The following is a 21,809-nucleotide window of genomic DNA, read 5'->3' as shown; positions in this document are numbered from 1 at the left end:
CAACTAGAACATCCATTGTCAGACTAAAGCTTCTAGTGACCAATACAATTCCTTTGTGACTGATCAGTATCATCATCTTCCCATTTCGAATCTTCCCTATCTTGTGTCATTTCAAATAGCCTGTTATTCTTTTTCAGACAATTCATTGCATCAAGACATTTCGAATCACATCTGAAATACCTGTTGACCACTCTTTGGTCATTCATGGAGGTTCATTCTCCTGCTATAGTTACCCAATTCCTGTCATCTGCTAGAGCTACCAAAAGTGTTTCTATCCCCATTTCTTTTGTTTGTGGTTCTTCTTCCGTATTAATGTTTGCACCCCATAATCTAAACAGATTCAAAACTCTGCCAGCATCAATTTCTCCATCTATTGTCTTACCACTGAAGATCGTACAGGTGCCATGAAAGTGGCTGAAAATAAATGTTTTCCCAGATTATTTTTAAAGCTTCATACATCTGTCCCAAAAACACATCTTTTTCTGAGAATCTAACTCCAATCAAAACTAAGAGCTTATCCACATTTTACATTTCAGCACAATCTAACAATTTGAAAGCATGCACTGAATTTTGCATCTCCAATTAGAATTGATAAGGTGCTAAATTCTATGACATACTCTTTTACGGAACGACTGTCCATCCTTCTAAACTTATCAAAGTCTTACTATGTCTTATATGCATTCTACAGATCACATTTTTGATAAACATACCCTGTTCCACCTTCTTCCATCAGGAAAAAGATACAAAAGTCTGAGATTGAGTACCAACCAACTCAAGAACAGCTTCTTCCCTGCTGCCATCAGACTTTTGAATTGTATGCTGATCTTTCTCTATATTCTAGCTACATACTCCATGAACAGTATTCTTTGTCTGCATAGCATGCAAGAAACAATACTTTTCACTGTATACTAATACATGTGACAATAATAAATCAAAAGATTACCCAAAACTTCCTCAGTGTCCAACTGATGAGCCTCTAGCTTTAAAAATGCTTAATACCTGATCCTGCTTCTGTTGGAAAGTGTAAGTGCCAAGGCCATACCTTGCTTTTCCTTTGGTAAGGACATAACCCATGTCCACATATTCATTTCATTCTTCCATTAGTCATATGGTTCTGCTTCACAGAACAACATTGAAAAATCATACCCTGATACTTTACAATTGCTTTCAGTCATTTTTCTCCAAAATAACACCAAATACAACCTTCCGTCAGAATAAAAAAAACTTTAATTTCCAATCTCCACCTTTAGGCCAACCATCCTCTGCCACTAAAGTTATCAGGATTTAAGCTGGTCCCCTATTTATACTTAAAAAAAAACAAAAGGAAACTTAAGTAATGAAATTAAAATATCATGGATGATCCACCCTACGCCCCACAGCACCTACTGGATGCGGAAGGGCTTCAGGCAAGCTCCCTCTCCAAGGATACCCAGCTGCAAATGTAACCACGGTAGAGGGGCAGACAGTCAGGTCAGCTGACCCTCTCAACTGCCTGCTGCATGGATCTGTTAATGGCCACCTTGTCCAGGAGCTGAAGTGTAATGAAGGTTGAGCAGCAGCCCCTCAAATATCTAAAAAAAAAAGCTGCAATTTCAAGCAACCTACATAAATGTGGAGCACGGACTCCCCTTGGCAACAGAAAAGTCATGCGGCCTGGGAGTCCGTGAATCACTAATCTATGGTAGCTTGGCACTGCTGCATGCAACACCCCATATGACAAGACCCTGATGGTAAAAAGAAGGGCTCCCACGTACAGAGTCCTGCACTGGGGACCTCCCTCACTTTCAGGCGATAGGACAAGTCCTGCCAATAAAGTAGGGCAAGGAGGTGAGGAATGTGCAGCAACAGACCATACAGGAAACCCCTCTGCACTGAATGGAAAAACATAGAGGGATGCCCTATTTATATGTGTTCAGAGTACAATGCCCTTCACCTGTGTATTCGAACAATATAATTACCATACCTCAATGGGCCAGGATGGTCTTTTCTCACTTAGCATTTATCTATTTAATTTGCTGCATGTACCTAAGGCAGCTAACAAGATGTTTAGATTTTTCACATGCCAAGTTACCACATATTTTTTAGCATTGCTATACATAATACATATGACTAACGTATGCACAGGTTTTTGCACTGGTTTGATTGCGCTAAACTTAAGCTTTTACTGTCATGCAATATTATAATCATACCTAAAAATAACAGAGTTAGATTAAAATATTAAGTGATATTACGAATGCAGTGTAGGAAAATTGCAAATGTGAACAGCTCCAATGAGCAATTTTGACATTGTTGGTAGAAATGTTTAATTACTTCCAAGTGGTTCAGCAAAGATACTGTAAGATGAGGAGGATTAATAATACCCTAGTCAGAGTATTGTACTTCATACTCGATCATGCATAGACTACATAAAATTAAGTTAGAATCATGTTAAAATGTGGCATTGCCAGTTAAAACCAATAATTAAGTAAAAATTGACATTTTTATTTGAAGTTTTAATTTTGGAAATTGCAAGATGAAAGATATGAATGCAAGACTATAAAGCAGTGCAGCGTTTTGTTGGAGAATATTCTGAGAAAGTTTTACATTAAGTTCAAAGAGACTTTTTCTATGTTAGAAGAGACTCCATAAATCCAAGTCATTGTTATCGTTCATATTGTACATGTTCTTACTTCTTTTCTATGTTATGTTTGCATTCACTTTTATAATTGCTCTAATGAATTCCATGTTGTGTCCAACTTCCTTTGTAATTTCTCAGTTATTTTCACTGCAAGGTGGTTTATCAACCTCAGAAAAATTTGATAATTTTTTTTACCCTCCCGCAGTTTTGCAGTGGCAAAAGTGGCCCAACTTTGGCAGAGGGTTTGACATCAGTGGGACCGGAAGATCCTGCTGTCTGGCTCCAAAATATTGACATGGAAATGCCAGTGTTGGACTGAGGTGGGCATAATAAGTCTCACAACGCTAGGTTAAAGTCCAATGGGTTTATTTGCATTCACAAGTTTTCAGAGTGCTGCTCCTTCATCAGGTGAGTGGGAAAATATTGATGCAATTCAAATAATTGATGCAAATTAAAAATAATTACTGAGGCATTCACAGATTAAGCTGAAACCATAATCAACCCAAATGGATTTGATCTTCCTCACACTCTTGCATAACATCTGAGAACAGTACCTTTACTTTCCACCCTCCGACCAGCTCTGCTGATGTATGCATGCTTAATGTTGTACACTAATGTTTAGTTATATGGCTGAATTTTCCCAAGCTCCAGTTAAATGCAATTGGAGTATAGAGCCCGTTGCCTAATGGATCTGTTACTTCTACACTCAGACGCAGGCTGACTCACTCACAAAAATGCCTAAAAGAGAAATGCTTCTTATAGATTCTCTGATGCACTGAGCCAGGAAATCACCATGGATGAGTTCACATTGCTTCTTATTTAATGTTTCTAATTAATATTGACTGCATGAAGGGGCTCCTACATCTCCCATAATTTACTTATGCCATTCCACTTGTGTTATAAATTGACAAACCATTCTTATTTTGGTGACTGTTCATCCAGCCTGAAATTTCATATTATGAATGTAAGAAATAACAGCTGGACCAGGACTGTTTCTCCATCAAGCCTGCTCCACCATCTATATTCAAACTGATAAGGTTGTGGCCTTTCCTGCCTGCCCCACAGAGCCCTATACTCCCTTGTCAATCAAAAATCTGTCTAAAGCAGTCCTGAAAGTATTTGATAACTCAGTTTCAATTTCAAAGATTAATGACCCTCTGGGAGAGGAAATTCCATCTTCACCTCCATCCTAAATGGGAGACCACTAACTTTGGAAATGTGCCCCCTAGTCCTAGATTCTCCCATGAGGCAGAACATTCTTTCAGCATCTAGCCTTAAAGCTCCCTGAGAATCTACCCAAGGATCATCTAGACTCAAAACGTTAGCTCTGCTCTCTCTCACGGGCCTGCTGAGATATTCCAGCATTTTCTGTTTTTGCCCCGAGAATCAACAACATCTCTCTCATTTTATAAATTCCAATGAGTATAGGCCCAACCTACTCAATCTTTCCTCTGAAACAAGCCCATTCATCTAAGGAATTAACCTTCCCTGAACTGACTTGATTGCAAGTATATCCCTCCTTCCAAGTAGGAGAGCAAAACTGTATAAAGTACTCTGGGCGCTATCTCACCAAATGCTCCGTACACTTGTGGCAAGGTTTCCGTGCTTCTATATTCCATCCCCAATGCAATAAAGGCTAATGTTATATTTGCCTAAATTACTTGCTGTACCTGCATGCTAACGTTTTGTGATTCATGTACAAGGGCACCAGAATTTCTCCAGTTTTTCCTATGATGTTAGGTCCAGTATTACCAGGTTCCTCTTATCCTTATGTACCCTTTCAACTTTCTCTGGTTTTCCTAGTTTCCTGAGTGAATGTGCACTACTAAATCATAATCACTTCCACTATTCTAGTTTACACAACTTTCTGATTTGTAAGATATTATTGATATCGGCTAGCTGGGGTGTGGTGCAGAATAATGATAACAGCTTGGATTCAATCCTTATATCAGCTGAAATAGCTCTTGGAGCCTGCCTCCTTGCCTTGCCCCTTGGTGATATTTTGGTTTCAGCACAATTAGGGAAAGAGAAACATTATAATTTCTGGTTGCAATCAGTACTGCTGATTCAGCACTTTTATTTTGCATGCTCCTGGTGTTGATGGTTCAGTGGTATCATTCTCACTGCTAAATGTTATGATCCTGTTGGGATGTTAACATAGAAACTAGAAGCAGGAATGGGCCATTTGGCCCTTCGAGCCTGCTCCACTGTTCACCTTGATCATCAAATTCAATATCCTGATCTCTCCCTTCCTCCCATCTCCCTTGATCCCTTTAGCCCTAAGAGCTATATCTAATTTCTTCTTGAAATCAGACAATGTTATGGCCTCAACTATATTCGGTGGTAGTGAATTCCATACATTCACCAGCCTCTGGGTACAGAAATTTCTCCTCACCTCATTTCTAAAAGATTTACCCCTTATCCTCAAACCATGACCCCAACTTTTGGACACCCTCGCCATTGGGAACATTCTTTCTGAATCTACGATTGAAAAAGAAATGCAAACAGCCAGCCTTTAACTAGCAGATCTACAAGATTTCACATTTTTTATTGTATGTATGAAAGAGAAATTAAGCAAAGCAAGCACTATTAACTTGAGAATAAAGCTTACAGAGACTTATGCTATAAGCTCAATTCCTTTTATTATCCTTCTGCCTCACACCCTCTGAGAGTTCCCTAACTCACAAAATCTTGAAGGTTCACTCACTCCTCTGGGGGTCAAACCAAAAATTCTATAACGCAGTCTGGTTTCTCTTCAGTGTCCCAACTATTCTCCAAGGTACAAGACTTCATGGACATAATTCCATTAGCTTTTGACTAACTGATCCTCCAACATTCCTTTAAAACTTCACAACTCAGGGATCCATAGCTCAAGTACAGGTCTCCACGTGATTCCTGCACAGTGGCTTAAAACATCAGGAAATACCCTTGGCTTTCAACAGCCCATGGCCAAAGTTTCAAATTGCAACCAAACTGATCACTTCCAGGACTCTAACTGCTCTTCACTGAGAGGATTATGTGCATTTCTTCCTTTAACTTCCAGATAAACTAATCTTCCAGTTGTTTTTCGCATAAACAACTTTGTTTTATACTGAATCCCAGCTCCCACTCAATGGCTGCATCATGAATGACTGATGCAGTATTTTTTTCTACTTCTAGTGTAGGTCGAGCTTTATCTCTCAACTTCTAAGGAGCTACAAGCTATGTAAAATCCAAAGTTGACAGTTTCTTGGCTGCTTTCCAAACACTAACCGGTCTTGCCTGCCAGCTATACGCTAACAGAGTTCACTGAGATAAACTCAAAACAAAGAATCTCACTAAGTTTCACCCATCTCTGTGGGTAAAATGTGACACACATGGCCTGTTCACAAGTAAAAATGCCAATTACCTACATTTAATTCAAAACCTTTATTTAGTTCTGGGAAACCAAATCAATAACTTATACCCTTTTACTGGAATAACTGCAGATGCCATGTCTCCAGTTCTTTAGCTAAGTAAGATCACCTGCTATTTTATGACCCACGCTTTTACTTTGACTTTATCTGGGAAACACAAATTGCCTTTTGAATTGGAATTGTCTTAAGACTGTCTGGTTTACCAGTCTTTGGATGTTTACCAAGGTTTTTGCACATTGAACATAAATTTAAAAATCAATTTCATTCCTCTAAAACACATGAACTATGACATGAAGCATACATAACATAAGCCAGGTGGGTGTGGATTCAAGACCCACTCTTAAACCTTGAAAACAAAATCTAGGTTGACCCTAAGGTACAATACTGAAGAAGTCTTTTGGATGAGATATTAAACCAAGTCTCATTGTGCCTTCGCAGGTGTATGTAAAAGGTGCTGTGGCACTATTTCAAAAAAGAGCAGGAGAGTTGTTTCCTGCTTAAGATTTATCCCTCAGCCAACATCACTTAAATAGGTCATTATCACACCACTGTTTGAGACCTTGCTGCGTGTAAATTAGCTGCCATATTCTCTACACTGCAACAGTGACTACACTGAATACAAAAGTGTTTTATTTGCTGTAAATCACTTTGGAACAACCTGAGGTCACAAAAGCCCCTATATAAATGTAAGTTTTTTCATATACATCTAACTTGAATCTGTACGTCTGATATATGGTCATTTCTTTTACGTATATAGTTATGCAAAGGCTAGAACTTGGTTGGATCTTGACGATAAAATAACAACATTTTCCAAAGTTAGAAAGGTGAAAAGATTACTTTGACACTGGCTCTTACAGTTAATAGTTAATTATCATGAAGTGTTAGCTGAATGTAGAAGAAAGGACACTACAAATCATTTTCTAAAGGTGTAATTCCACAGCCTGGATCCCAAATACTGCACTGTACGATAGAATTGTTTCTCTACAATAATTTGACTGTTATTAGATCAAAAAGGTTCAGTGATCTTATTTTAAAACTGTCAAAGATATAGTCCATGATTTTACAATACCATGAAGTCGACGGACCTTTGGTTGATCCGTCAAACTTTCCATCCCACCAGCAACACTCTTGCACAAGAGATGTAGGACCAGAAGATCTCGGTTGTAGGCACTATGCAATGTCTTACTTTGCTCTACAAGATGAAGAAAGCTAATTTTGCCAAGCTGATGCATTAATTATAATCTTCAAAGCTGAACATCATTGGGCTCCTACGTTAAATTGCGATTAAGTAGATAGTGATACTGCATTTCCTAAAAACATTATGTTTTACTAAATTGCATGGTCATGGCTCTATTATTGTAATTCCTGAATGAATCAAATAATGTGCTCATCATTCTTGTGTCAATTATTTTATCCTTGAATACTTTAAACTTAATTATGCATCAAACTCTTGTTGCATCAACATATCTTTCAGAAAACCATGACTTAAAAGTTATTGTAATTATGTTAGGTTTTCATGTAAAATGACTGAAGAGGTAAACCAAACTTCGTGTCATGGTAAATCTTAATCTATTATTCCCATAACAGTTATGATGTAATCCAAATTATTAGAACATTAATCTTATCTGAAAGTATCCTGAATGAAACAACTTATTCAATCTCAACCTGTTTCTACTGGATGCAGAATCATCATCAACCATTTGCATAGAAATTTGTAACAGTTTTCACCTAATGCGTCATGTAGGTGAAACGAACAAGGATTCCAATATCACATTTGATTTTTAAAAGGACTCAACAGACCATCTAAGTACTGAAAGATTTAATAAAATGTTATCTCATGCGTGTCCCTATTGAATGCATTATTAATTACTATATTGTCGGGCCTTTTAGAAACTAAGTAATGAGATGTTCCACAGACTTGATGTTAAGATTGGATGTGGTTTGATGTTCACACTGTATCAAACCTCAAAATGCTTCATCAATGTCCAAAGTAATATTCTTTCTCCAGGAAGATTGCTGGTTTTCCACATACAGATTGTGCATCTAGAACAATTGATTCTTGTATTGAACTGAGAGATTTGTGTATGTGGGTTACTCACTGTAATAATGGGCTGATTCTGCTGGTGCTGAAGCACTACTGTTTGCTGGGGAAATGCTGTTTTTCACCATGACTCGTAATCTAAGCACTGAAAAAAAGAACAGTTGATTGGTGAATAAATTAACAATGAATGTTTAAAAGAAATTTTTAAAATGCAATTGATGACTTTACTCTCCTTTGTACCTCTCAAAATAGTGGGTTAACCTGATATGCACTTACACACTGCGATGCCACCCACACACCTCAAAATTATATTCAGACATTTTTATTATAAAAAGTATAAGTTTTATTAATGAGTGTCACAAGTAGGCTTATATTAACACTGCAATGAAGTTACTTACTGAAAGACGTGCTGGTTAGTTGCATTAACCCGAACAGATGCCAGACTGTGGCGACTTGGAGAATTTCACAGTAACTTACCTGCAGTGTTAATGGAAGCCTTACTTGCCACTAATAAATCAACTTTAACTTTTTACTGTAAAAATCCCCTAGTTGCCACATTATGGCACCAGTTGAGGTACATTGAGGGAGAATTTAGCACCTAATCAACATGTCTTTCAACTGTGGGAGGAAATCGGAATGCCCAGAGGAAACCCACACAGACAGGGAGAGAACATGCAATCTCCAGACAGACAGTGGCCCAAGCTAGAAATCAAACCCAGGTCCCTGGCATTGTGAGGTAGCAGTGATAACCATTGTGCTACCATGCCGCCCCAAAGTATAGCTGGCTTTGATGCTAATGTATTTCCTACCGTAAATTGTGTTAAGAATAACAAGAAGCTTTCAGTGGCCATTTTTACATCAACAAGCCCGGGAGCTAACAAACAGCCATCTAATTTTCATAATCCAACGGCCAAAGATGCCATGTGATGACACAGGAGGGTTATCCCTCAGCTGGATATCAAATATAGTTGCATCAATGTGAAAAGTAAATGCCAATTTTACTCATTGTTGATAGGATGTTCCATAAAGATTCACCTAATTGGAATATTTCAAATCTCTTTGATTGGTTTCGGGACGATAATTTGTGGCTTTATGGTATATTTTTCAAAGTTCTAACTTTAAAACAGCCCATTAATAAATGAATTTGTTCTTGGATGAAATGACAATAGTCTATTGAACCTTAAAAAAAATATGATTATCTGATTAAATAAGGAAACGTCGGACAGTGTCCATTGTTGTCTCAGAAATTGATGGTATTATTTCTGCTCATGGGTTAGATATTTTAGAAACGAATGCCATAAAAATGTGGGGTTGGTCTGTTATTCCAAAACTAGCCTCATTTTCAAGACAAATGTTGTGATGGTAAATTAGAAAATAAATATTTTCAAAAACGGTTTCTGAATGTTTAACATCAATTAATCACATCAACTCTGTCAACTTATGTGTTATGGATGCCTTCACATATGATGCCATATGCTGTGTTTCATGAAATATAATTTGAAGATTAAGACTTAGCAACTAAGGCCATGATTCTCCCATCACAACCCGCAACTTTTGTGGCGGGTCGCAGTGGGAGATGTGTGTCGCCGGCTTTGTACTGGGATTTGCGCATGCGCCAGGGATGCACACGCATCTCCGAGAGCCAGTGAACTGTTACCGGTCAGACCGCGCTGGAAACTGGTGGGAAGGCAGGTAAGCAATTTGAATCTTTTTAAAATGCATTTTAAATGTATTTTAAATCTAATTATCAAGAAATTTCAGGTGCCGATTGAATCTCCCACCCTGCCAGGAGTACTTCATTCCAGTAGGATTTACATTAGCTCCCCGTGTTTGGGGAACTAGCGGGACACCATGCCGGAATGAAGGGGGGGCAATCAGGCCCCCCAAAGAGTCAGGCAGTGAGGGGGGATATTACCCACAGGGCATCGGGTAGTGCCAACAGGGGGGCCTATTATGGGTGGGGCCTAGGGGCGATTGGTGGGGATGGGGGGGGTCCCACTGCCACTCTGCAGACAGGATCATTCTGGGATGGAAGGAGGGCAGCGATTGGGGTGGGCTGGGGAGAGGGGAGGTGGTCTAGCGGGGGTGGGCCTGCCTCAGGGGGGTCTGACCCCGGGGCAGTCAGGGGTAAGGGAACGGGGGGGGGTCTGCCGGGGTGAGGAGGGTGGGGGACAGGCCACTGCAGAAGAGGGAGGGGTGGGCTGTACATCAGGGCACTCTGGGACAGGGGGAATCAGGCCTGGGAATTGTTGTGAGGGCAGCAATCACACAGTTTGGGGCTGGGGTGAGGCAGGTGGGGCTGGGAGGGCAGAACTGCGAGGATCCTGGGCTGGCCAGCAATCGGAGAATCTGACAGATCAAGACCTGCGCACACGCAGCGTTCCAGAGTTATCAAACTCTGAAGTGAATAAACCCTGCCCTCCTGGGTTTTTAATGATATTCATGTCTGGGACCTCTGCAGTGCAGAGGGTGGGGCAATTTGGGTGAGAAACTGAACTGACAAAACAGTCAGGATGTAGAACAGTTTTCCCGCCAATTCAGCGCTTTTGGGAGAATCGCAGCCTGGATTTCTCTGGAAGTTCCAATAGTGTACGAGGTTTTTGCGTGCTCAGAGAGACAGTATATTTCTAAGTCAGGACAGAGAGTGGCTTAGAGCGGAACTTCCAGGTGGTGATGTTTGCTGCCCTTGTCCTCCTAAATGGTAACGGTTGTAGGTCTGGAAGATGCTATCTAATGATTTCTTGGTGAATTTCTGGAATGCATTTTATAGCAGATACAGATAGACACAGATTGCTGCTACTGTGCACAATAGTGGAAGGATTAAATGTTTGCAGATAGAATAGCAATTAAGCAGGCTGCTTTGTCCTGGATGGCGTCAAACTTCTTGAATGTTGTAGGAGCTGCAGTCATCCAGGCAAGTGGAAAGTATTCCACCACACTCCTGACTTGTGCCTTTTGGATGGTGGACAGGCACTGGGGTTTAGTAAATGAGATACTTGCTACAGGATTTCTGGCCTCTGACCTACTCTGGTATCCACAGTATTTATATCGCTAGTCCAGTTCAGTTTCTGGTCAATGGATGCTGATAATGGGGGATTCAGCGATGGTAATGCCATTGAATGTCAAGGGCTGATGATTAGATTGTTGGAGATGGTTATTGCCTGGCACTTGTGTGGCGTGAATCTTACTTGCCACTTGACAGCCCAACTCTGGATATTGCCCAGGTCTTACTGCATTTGGACATCGACTCCTTCAGTATTTGACGAGTTGCAAACGATGCTGAACATTGTGCAGTCAGCAGTGAACATCCCCACTTCTGACCTTATGATAGAAGGAAGGTCATTGATGAAGCAGATGATGTGTCGATATTTGTGTCACTTCCACATCAGTTTCAGCAAAGCGGTTCGTGGCCACAGCTGGATTTGAGTGTGAATTAATTTCTGGACCCTTCCTTACAAATTCAGATTTTCTCAACTTTAAACATAACCTTAATAGGGCAACATTATTCAGTGCTAATTGTCATACCCTGATCCTGATTTAAAACTACAGATCGATGCAGGCAATGCAGTATACTGAATGAGATTTCTATTGAACCTTATCGGCATATGAATCATCCTGAATATCCATCAGAATGTGATTGAAGAGGACCGTAAGAAACCACAGAATCATGGGTGTGGCCCTCGTTACACTAACCAAACACACTGTAAGCAGAGTGTGTGAAGAATTCCGTGTAACATTTTGAACAATGAGGGCACTGTTTCTCGTTGGCGGGCAGACATATTAGAGTAAATTGAGCTTTCAGAATACAACAGCTACCCACCTGCTCCTGCCCGAACCTTCTAAACCCCTTTGGGAAATGCATTTTGGATGGAATTTTCTGGCTGTTCGTACCCTGCCACCACTGCATGCAAGGACGGAGAATTGGGCGCTCAGCCAAATCTCCGTTCACTCCAGCAGGACAAGAAAATCCTGCTGGCAAGAACCACCGGAAAATTCTGGCCATTAGGTCTCAGGCCCCTTTTCTAAACTGCTGCAACTGAACACCGTGGTCGCACTGCATTTCAGGTCCATCCTGAGGGGAAGCAAAATGGTGGACCAGCACTGTTTGTATGATGAGGGAAATTTCGATTCTCTTTCCGCACCCGAGTGGTGAACAAAGGCAAACTTGCCTCTTATTTCCATAGCTGGCCGTTCCGGGAACAGCTTGCTGCTCTGTCACCAGAGGCTTATATAGGCTGCAGTTCTTCTGAATTGGGACTCGGTGCCCACGCCAGCCAAAAAATGGGAGGGTTTCCCACTGACCCTGGGATTTGCCCACCTGATGGATGCAAATTCACGCATCCCAGGAAACCCGACGGCCAGTCCTACTGTTCAGATAGCATGGCGCCCATTTTAAAAGTTGCCTCAATCCCAATGCTTGGAGACAGGTCCCCCTCCCCACAAAAAAATCAAATGGTAATTCCCCCTCCCTGCTGACCAGGGAGTACCACCAACTCCTCACTAAAAGAGGGTCATCCCCCATCCCATCCAAGAAAAACAGGTCACCCCTCTCTCCACCACCACCACACAGATATGAGGGTTACCAAATCCCTCCACTCATTCCCTCCCCATTCAGCCCCTCCCCACTCAGACTCTCCATCAAGCCCCGTGCCTTGGCAGTGCCAATGATGCACTGCCCTCTGGCACTGACAACCTGGCCTGCCACTTTGGAGTCTGGGAGTGGTGAAGGGGGTAGGTCCAGTGGCTATTTGCCCCTCTACCACTGTCCTGCTGCAGATATACGGTTCCCCCAGGATTGATGTGACCATTGTCCCTCGGGATGGGGATCTCATGACTGGACTGCCCCTTCTAGCCCAGGCAGACTTGAAAATGAACATTCTCATTCCTGCCTGTTAGCTGTGAAAATTCTGAAGTGCCCATGTCACTTTAATCTTCATACCCTCTGATCGCCTGACTGGCTTTTAAATCACTGCAACACTCCATTCTGCAGCAGGGATTTCTCTTTCTCTCTTTCAGAAGCTTCAGGGCAGACATCTCGAGGTCCTCTGAGAGAGAGATGCCAATTTCACCTGCGGGAGGAGGAAGGGGATCCATTATTCTTAGCTGTGCATCAACCCTAGTGAATTCACAGATATGAAGTCTCTGCACCTTCCTCACAAGCTGAAACCTTTGAAACCCTCTCTATTGCATTGAAAATCTTTGACCTCTGTCAATTTCAAAGTGCAGTGCTTTGAAATAAACTTCCGTTGACAGCTTAATAAGTTTCTACATCGCCTCCAGTTATCTGTATTTTCATTTCCCTTCAAGCTTGAATGTATCTCAATATCTCCATTGTTCCTAACCACAATGCTTACATAGACCCTAAGTCTAATTGGCAGCTGTGGTTTCTTCAACAGGCATCAGTGGTTTAACTTCCTCTTTTTCAGACCATTTGGTGGGTGGCAACTCAATCAGGATTGGCAGGACAAAACCTATGTTTTGCCTGATGCCCAATTCTCTATCCCATCGCGAATCTCGCAAGTAGCTAGCCGGCTCGGATAATCTCCCCACAGGTTGAAGGACACCAACCCACATCAAATGTGGCTGACCAGCTATCTCTCCCACTCTTAGTGCCAGCCACTGACTTGATTGGAAGGGTTTGCAGGTTGACACTCAACCTGTTTGGCTGCAATATGAACGCATCTTTCTTGGTCATCAAGTCCTCAAGGGGTTCAAGGGGTGTGACTCAAACCTGGAGCTTCTGGCTCAGAGGTAAGGACACTACCCACTGTGCCACAAGACCTCCTAACCATGAAAAAAATTGGATGCAGTTTCTAGAGCCAACAGCAGCCATCCACTTCAGCTGTCCTCAAAAGTTGCAATCAGCACCCTAAGCAATAATAAAGGATCTGAAATATGCATAATGTAGAGACCAGCAGAAACACAGGAAAATGGCGAAAGTGACAGTATTAATGGAATGGTTTTGATAAGACCTCTTAAACACTGATTCTGCTTAATTAGAACAGACCCCAGTTAAGAATCGGAAAGGGAATCTTCAGGTTTACCAGATTAAAAAAGAAGCATCATTTATAAACTTATTGCATCAATGCGATCGATCTGTTCCAGTTTTTTTGTGTTTGGAGCACAGAAGATGGGAATGTCTGTGCTCTGAGGAGGGGGATGTGGCAGCAATTCTGGACAATAAACACAAATAGGCACATTGTAATAGACTGCATTCAGCCAGAAGGTGAAAATATAACACCTGCTGCCAAACAGCCACTCCATAAGATTAAAGGTTTCCTCTAGTGTGAAAGTATTGTCTCAAAAGATCATTATTCACAATCACCAAGCTTTTTCTATCACATTAGGCACAATCTGTGTTTTTTTGATTATTTAAAGGGCCATTAGGAACTCTGTCCTTGCGCAGTCTTTGAATCACAACTTTTGACAAATTCAAAGCCCAAGTTAGAATTTTTAAAAATCCCTATTGGTTAAGGTATTTCACCAAAGATTTGCTGAACAGTACCTACATTCTCAAATGATTCTTCACTTGCTGTATCCTGGCTTTTCTCCAACAATTTCTTAATTTCCTCGAACCCTTCTCCATATCTGTTTTCTGTATCACCGGTCTCCTCTCATTCATCATTCAACCGTATAAACTGCCTTGCTGATGAACCCACTGCATTCATCAACTTCCTTAAGAGATTATCTCAAGAACACACTATTTTCTCCTTCTGGTGGGTAATTATGCAATCACCATCTTTTAACTATTCCATGTCCTTTGATAAGTCGAAGTGGCACATGCTTTAGATCTGATTGCAAACTAAAGAGCCTGTTTTCAGGTGACATGTGGCCACCAAAGTTCTAATATGACATACATGTGCTCAGCCCATGCCAGAAGCACATGGCAGCTATTAGGAAACAGAGGTGTTGTTAAGTGACCTATAATTATGGGGGCACGGTGGTTAGCACTGCTGCCTGGCAGTGCCGGGAACCCAGGTTTGATTGCAGCATTGGGTGATTGCCTGTGTGGAGTTTGCACATTCGCCCCGTGTCTGCATGGATTTGTTCCAGGAGCTCTGGTTTCCTCCCTCAGATGCCGGTGTTGGACTGGGATAAGCTCACTAAGAAGCCTCACAATACCAGGTTAAAGTCCAACAGGTTTATTTGGTAGCACAAGCTTTCGGAGTGTCACTCCACTCACCTGAAGACTGAGTGACACTCCGAAAGTTTGTGCTACTAAATAAACCTGTTGGACTTTAACCCGGTGTTGTGAGACTTCTTATTGTGCTTCCTTCCCCCAGTCCAAGGATGTGAGGTTAGGTGGGTTGGCCACGGTAAATGCACAGGGTTATAGGGATAGGGCGGAGGGTAGGACCTGCATGGGGTGCTCTTTCGGAGATTCCGTGCCGACTCAATGGGCCGAATGGTCTCCTTCTGCACTGTAGAGAGATGAAATTATCTGTTTAAATAGAGATACTTTTAAGTGAATTTTCATCCAAATCCACAGAAGATCAATTGAGTGGTATCTGCCATTTGGTTTCAGAATGGGGTGTTGCCTAATTACAGTTAGCCTTTTGGGTTACAGGGACTGTGTGTTTATTGAGAACACTATAGCACATGTATATTGTGTGACCTGAGTTTTTCTTGCAATCTGGATACATTTTTGAAGGTAAGGGGGAAGTGAAGAATTGTTGTGTTATGGTCAAACTTTTCATGTTTAATAAATGTTTTTTTCTTGTTGTTAAAAACTAATTGACAATCCTGTGACTCTGTTCCTCCACATTGCCCAAAAAATAGTTTAAGTTATGATCTTTTGAGCCAGTGTTCCATTCTGGGATCTTCCAATCCAATTACATCAACTGGAATTATAACAAAAATGGGGGTTCTTGCGGGATTTCAAAAGTTATGAGAAGTGTTACTGGATGCTGATGAACAGAGGAATGGGGGATATAAGCAGTTGGTCTAGACTGGACAATGTGAACGGTGCAGGCTTGAAGGGCTGAAGGGCCTGTTCTTGTGCTGTACTGCTCTTTGTTCTTTGTATTAGCAATAATTTGTTGGGATTTGAAACATGAAAAGCGGGTCATAAGAACATAAGAGCATAAGAAATAGGAGCAGGAGTAGGCCATCTAGCCCTTCGAGCCTGCCCTGCCATTCAATAAGATCATGGCTGATCTGTCGTGGCTCAGTTCCACATTCCCGCCCTCTCCCCATAACCCTTAATCCCCTCGCTTATCAAAAACCCATCAACCCTCGTCTTAAAAATATTTAGCGAGGCAGCCTCCACCACCTCAACGGGCAGAGAATTCCAGAGATTCACCACCCTTTGAGTGAAGAAGTTCCTCCTCAACTCCGTTCTAAACCACCCCCCCTTTATCTTGAGGCTGTGCCCCCTAGTCCTACTGTCCTTTCTGAGCGGGAAGAGTCTCTCCACCTCTATCCTATCCATCCCATTCATCATCTTATATGTCTCAATGAGATCTCCCCTCATTCTTCTAAACTCTAACGAGTACAAGCCTAGTTTATTCAGCCTCTCCTCATAGCTCAACCCCCTCAACTCCGGTATCAGCCTAGTAAACCTCCTCTGCACTCCCTCCAAGGCCAAAATATCCTTGCGGTCATTGGATACAAAATAGTAAAACATGGTCTAGGCTTTGTTGTTAAAAGGTGGGATCTGTGAATGTTAAAGGAAAGAATAAAGGGAGGTATTGCAGTATTGGACATAGGAATTGGGAGTTGCTGTAAGGTATATTGTATGGATTAGAATCCAAAATAGCACTTAAAATTGCTAAATATTTTCTAAATATGGAAGATGTTACTCTGAGTGGTTTCCAGAAAGTAACCAAGAGTCAGTTAACAGAATTGGCAGATAAATTGGAATTAGGATTACCTGCAGGAGTAAGGAAAGCTGATGCCTTTGAAATCATAGCAAAATATTTAAAATTACAAGCCTTGTCTGATAGACTACATTCTCCAAAAGGTGAGACAATTGAGTTGGCAAAAATTCAATTACGACGGGAAATGTAAGTGAAGAAACTTGAAATGCAATAAAAAGGGAAAGGGAAAATAAAAGGAAAGCCTTTCTAAGAGAAGTGGAGATGAGAAAATTTGATTTGGAAAGGGATAAGTTAGAAAAGGAAGAAAGAAAAAAGAGAGGAACAAAGAATTTCGACTTAAAAATTTATAGTTAAGGCAGAGACACTAGAGCAGTTGAGGGAGAACATAGTTACATATAAGAACCTAGTGGAGAAATGTATAATATATGAGCTCTTCCAATATTTGAAGAAGATATGAAAACATTTTTATGTATTTCGAAAAGGTAGCAAAATAGATGAAATGCCCAAAAGAATTTTGGACAAAGTAGAATAATAGGTAGGGCTACTGAGCCATATGCATCCTTTCCAGAAGACATATCTCCACATTATGATTTAGTAAAGAAAATATCCTTGGTGGATATAAGTTGTTTCCAAGATATATGGTCAAAAATTTTGAAATGCAAGCACAAAGCCAAAACAAACTTATACTGAATTTCAGAGGGTAAAGCAAAATAATTTTGACCATTGGGCATGGGCATATGAAGCCCTTAGGTGATTCTTTTAAAAGAATTTAAAGATTCACTGCCTTTGCTTATTGTAACTCATGCTGAGGAACAAAAAAGTTAAAACTGCTAGACAGGCAACAGAACTAGCAGATGATTACAGACTGGTCCATAGAACCAAATCGTTTCTTTTGTCATTCTCTTAAACCTGAAAAAGATGGAAGGTCAGTAGAACAAAGGAAAACAAATAGTCAAGGAAAAGATGAAACAGTAGGGAATGGTTGGAAAATTTCATCTCAGATCAGAAGAGAAAGCGCTGAGGGTTGAAGTGACATTCTGAGGCCTAAGTGTTTCCAATGTAACAAAGTGGGATAAATGTGGGCAGATTGTTGGGCTCTAAATGAGATAACAAGTTGCAGTCGTGAGAAAGGTAGCACAGGAAAAGAAAATGGTTGTTAAATTGTAACAGTGGTACAGGTGAAACATATTCCTTTAGACTCTGTGAGAAAGAGAGATAGATTTCAGGATTGTTCAGAGAATTATTTGAGTCCTAATGAAGGAAGGCAGACTATTGAACATTGTGAATGTTTTGTTTCAAAGGGAGGTGTATTCCCTTACTTGTCTAACAAAATAAGTAAACAAATCAAGATTTTGAGAGACATAGAGCAGATCAATCATTGATAGCAGCTGACGATACAACTTATATCCCAGAAAATTTTTTGAAGGGAAAGTGTTAGTAAGGGGAATTAATGGAAGGGATGAATCTATTTCTTTGTATACAATTAATATGAGAAGTAACTTTGTAAATGAAATTGTTGCAGTGGGAATTATTCCTACTGGAGGAATAGGTTTCACCCTAAGTAATGATTTGCCTTGTGAAGGCAATAATGTGATGACAACTGCATTGCAGCAGGAAGTTCATAGAATCGGAGAATTCTTACAGTGCAGGAAGAGGCCATTCGGCACATCAAGTCTGCGCCGACAACCATCTTACCCAGGCCCTATCCCCGTAACCCCACATATTTACCTTGCCAATCCCTCTAACCTACGCATCCCAGGCCACTAAGGGGCAATTTAGCATGGCAGCATGGCCAATGCACCTAACCCGCACATCTTTGGACTGTGGAATGAGGCTTATTTTCAAAGCTTCTCATAGAATCCCACAGCGCAGAAGGAGGTCATTCATCTCATCGAGTCTACAACGAACACAATCCCACCCAGGCCCTGTCTCCATAACCCTAGCTAGTCCCCCTGACACTAAGGGGCAATTTGGCATGGCTAATCCACCTAACCCGCACACCTTTGGATTGTGGGAGGAAACCGGAGCACCCAGAGGAAATCCACGCAGACGTGGCAAGAACATGCAAACTCCACACAGACAGTGACCCAAGCTGGGAATCTAACTCGGGTCCCTGTCGCTGAGAGGCAACAGTGCTATCCACTGTGCCACTGTGCTGCCATTTTGATCTTATACTTTTGAAAACTGTGGAGAAAATTGAGACACTTATTACAGATAACAAGCAAATGAAGGAAAATCTGATTCATGTAGAAAATCAACTTTCATGTTGGAAAGAGAAGTTTGAGAACTAAAAGGAAGAATCGGTGAGAACAGTTGAAAATCAATCAGGGAAACCAGAACTGAGTTCTTGACTGAGGACTTGAATATCCAAAGGATAAACTTGGCAAATCAAAGGCTGATCTTCTGTTGAAACTTGGTGAATTCTAGCATCAGACTTCATTATGAAGTATGCTGGAAAATGCCTTGAACAAGAAAAGGAATTTTGGCTAAATCAGAATAATTGGTTGAAATGCAAAACATAACGAACTGTTAGAAGTTTATTGTGAAAACAATGAGATTCTTGAAATTGGAAGCAAATTGGAGAAGATGAAGAAGAGGATGGGTGGGATGCATGTCACAATTCTAAAGTTGTTCCCATGAATAAAAATTCATTGTCAAATAGTGATACAGTTGAATAAAGAACTGATCCAAGTAATATTACTGACAAATCAAAGTTAGTAATGGACCACAAAAAAACAAATGCAGCACCTACAGAATAGAAAATTACAAATTGGGAACAAGGAGGACTGAAATTGAGATCTCATTGAGACATATAAGATGATGAATGGGATGGATAGGATAGAGGTGGAGAGGCTCTTCCCGCTCGGAAAGGACAGTAGGACTAGACGGCACAGCCTCAAGATAAAGGGGGGGCGGTTTAGAACGGAGTTGAGGACGAACTTCTTCACTCAAAGGGTGGTGAATCTCTGGAATTCTCTGCCCGTCGAAGTGGTGGAGGCTGCCTCGCTAAATATATTTAAGACGCGGGTAGATAGGTTTTTGAAAGGCGAGGGGATTAAGGGTTATGGGGAGAGGGCGAGAATGTGGAACTGAGACACGACAGATCAGCCATGATCTTACTGAATGGCGGGGCAGGCTCGAGGGGCTAGATGGCCTACTCCTGCTCCTATTTCTTATGTTCTTATGTTCTTAAATTGCAAAATGATCTTTCTGTGTCAATGTTCAGAGACACTGTTTTAAAAATGCATGCCAGTGACGCTAAACAAGATGTAGCAGTTGGAATAAAGGCAAGTGAACAGCTTGTAAAACACCACAAAAAAATATTGAGGACTGGGTGCAAAATCATTGACGATTAGAGTGGACAATGAAACTTCAGAGGAAGGAAGTGATTCTTAAGGCTCAAACAGAATTGAAAAGAACTTGCATGAAATGAGACTGGAAGACACAACAAACTCACAAAAAATTCAAATAACAGGCAAGAATACAAAACCATCAGCAGCTCAGCAACATTCTTGAAATAGCTCAAAGAGATTTTCAGAAAAGAGATGAGATGATGCTGGCATGCAAAAATGACATTTTGACTGTGTTGAATCAAAATGCGAATTTACAAAAGGTGAATGTGTGAAGTGGGCTTGACAGTGGATCTATACCGACAAGAAACGAAAAGGACTGCAGACTTAAAGGAAACATTATTGACTGAGTTAAAAACTGGCAACCAAAAGAATAAGAAATAAGAGAGGTGCATTATGATAATGATGTTACATTTACTGTTTTGTTTTTGGGTACATCATTGTATAGCATGATGTGCAGTTGCAAAATTTTCTCATATGGTGTAATGGGTTATGTTGTTAGATATTCGTGCTAAGTTTGGGTGAAGTGGAGGTCACACCAATATAAAGAAATCTTTGTGGTTCTGAAGATTTCTTTCTTTCAAAGGCGAAGATATCAGGAAAGAGGTAGGTCGGGATTCTCCAGCCTCCCAGCCATGTGTTTCCTACCAGCTGGAGGTGTCATGTTGTTTGTGAGCAGCAGGATTCTCTGGTCCCACTGCTGTCAATGGGAGTTCTGATTGACATCACCCCACACTGGCAGGAAACCCATGGGCATGGGTGAACTGCGTTGCGGCAGGACTGGAGAATCCCGCTGGCTGAATGGCCGGATAATTCCAGCCGTAGTTTTAAGTGATCTGTAATTGTATTCTGAAACATTAGAATTAAAGTATAGATTTAAGTGTGTTTAATTTAATGTTTCTGTACAAGGAAGGGTAAACCTGTGGTTAGATTCATGTTAAACAAAGGTGTTTGCATGTATGGGAGTTTTACATTTCAGTTCAAATGGTGGATGCATTGAGCTGAGAGAGTTTACAATGGGAAAAGTAAACATGAGCTTAGGGAAGGCCTGAGATGTTGCTTAGCAAGCACCAGGCACTTTTGGGAAAATCTCTTTTGTGTTTTAGTGCTTAACTGGATCTAGACAGTTGGAGATAAGAACCCAGAGAAGAAATAACTGTCAACTGTGCTAGAGGCAAGAAAGCTGTACAATGGAGTAATAGGCACAAAAGCAAGCTCAAGAGAAGCTAAAGAATATTTAGTTCTAGAAACTAGAAGTTTCCAGGCAGTTTGAAGTTAAAGGAACAAAGAGGAATTGCCATTGGCACAGGCAACAGGTCACTGAAGCTAAAGACAGAACTGATAATGAAGACCTGGATGAAGTTGGCTAGGGAAAAGACAGGCATCTGAAGCAATTGTAAGTTTGTTGAACTTATTTCAATCCTTTGGAAACAATAATATTCAACTAGGGACTGAGTGCAGGAGATTTGTGTTGAAATTTGGATGCTTATGGCAATTCAAGACAATTAAATACTGAAAGGAGAGTTGGAAAACCTGGAGGCAATTCATAAGAACATAAGAACATAAGAAATAGGAGCAGGAGTAGGC

General features: G+C 41.0%; 1 protein-coding gene across 1 annotated transcript in view; it reads right to left on the bottom strand.

The window, feature by feature from the left end:
• nrg2a (neuregulin 2a) overlaps nt 1–21,809 on the bottom strand; it is a 658,989-nt gene that overhangs the window by 604,340 nt on the left and 32,840 nt on the right. The window contains 1 exon segment of the mRNA XM_080201095.1: nt 8,112–8,198. Within this exon segment, the coding sequence (XP_080057221.1) occupies nt 8,112–8,198 (87 nt within the window).

Source organism: Carcharhinus amblyrhynchos, chromosome 13 (genome assembly GCF_965287045.1).
Source record: "Carcharhinus amblyrhynchos chromosome 13, sCarAmb.v2.hapA, whole genome shotgun sequence".
NCBI classification, from domain to species: domain Eukaryota; kingdom Metazoa; phylum Chordata; class Chondrichthyes; order Carcharhiniformes; family Carcharhinidae; genus Carcharhinus; species Carcharhinus amblyrhynchos.
This window is presented reverse-complemented; position numbering and strand designations above follow the sequence as displayed.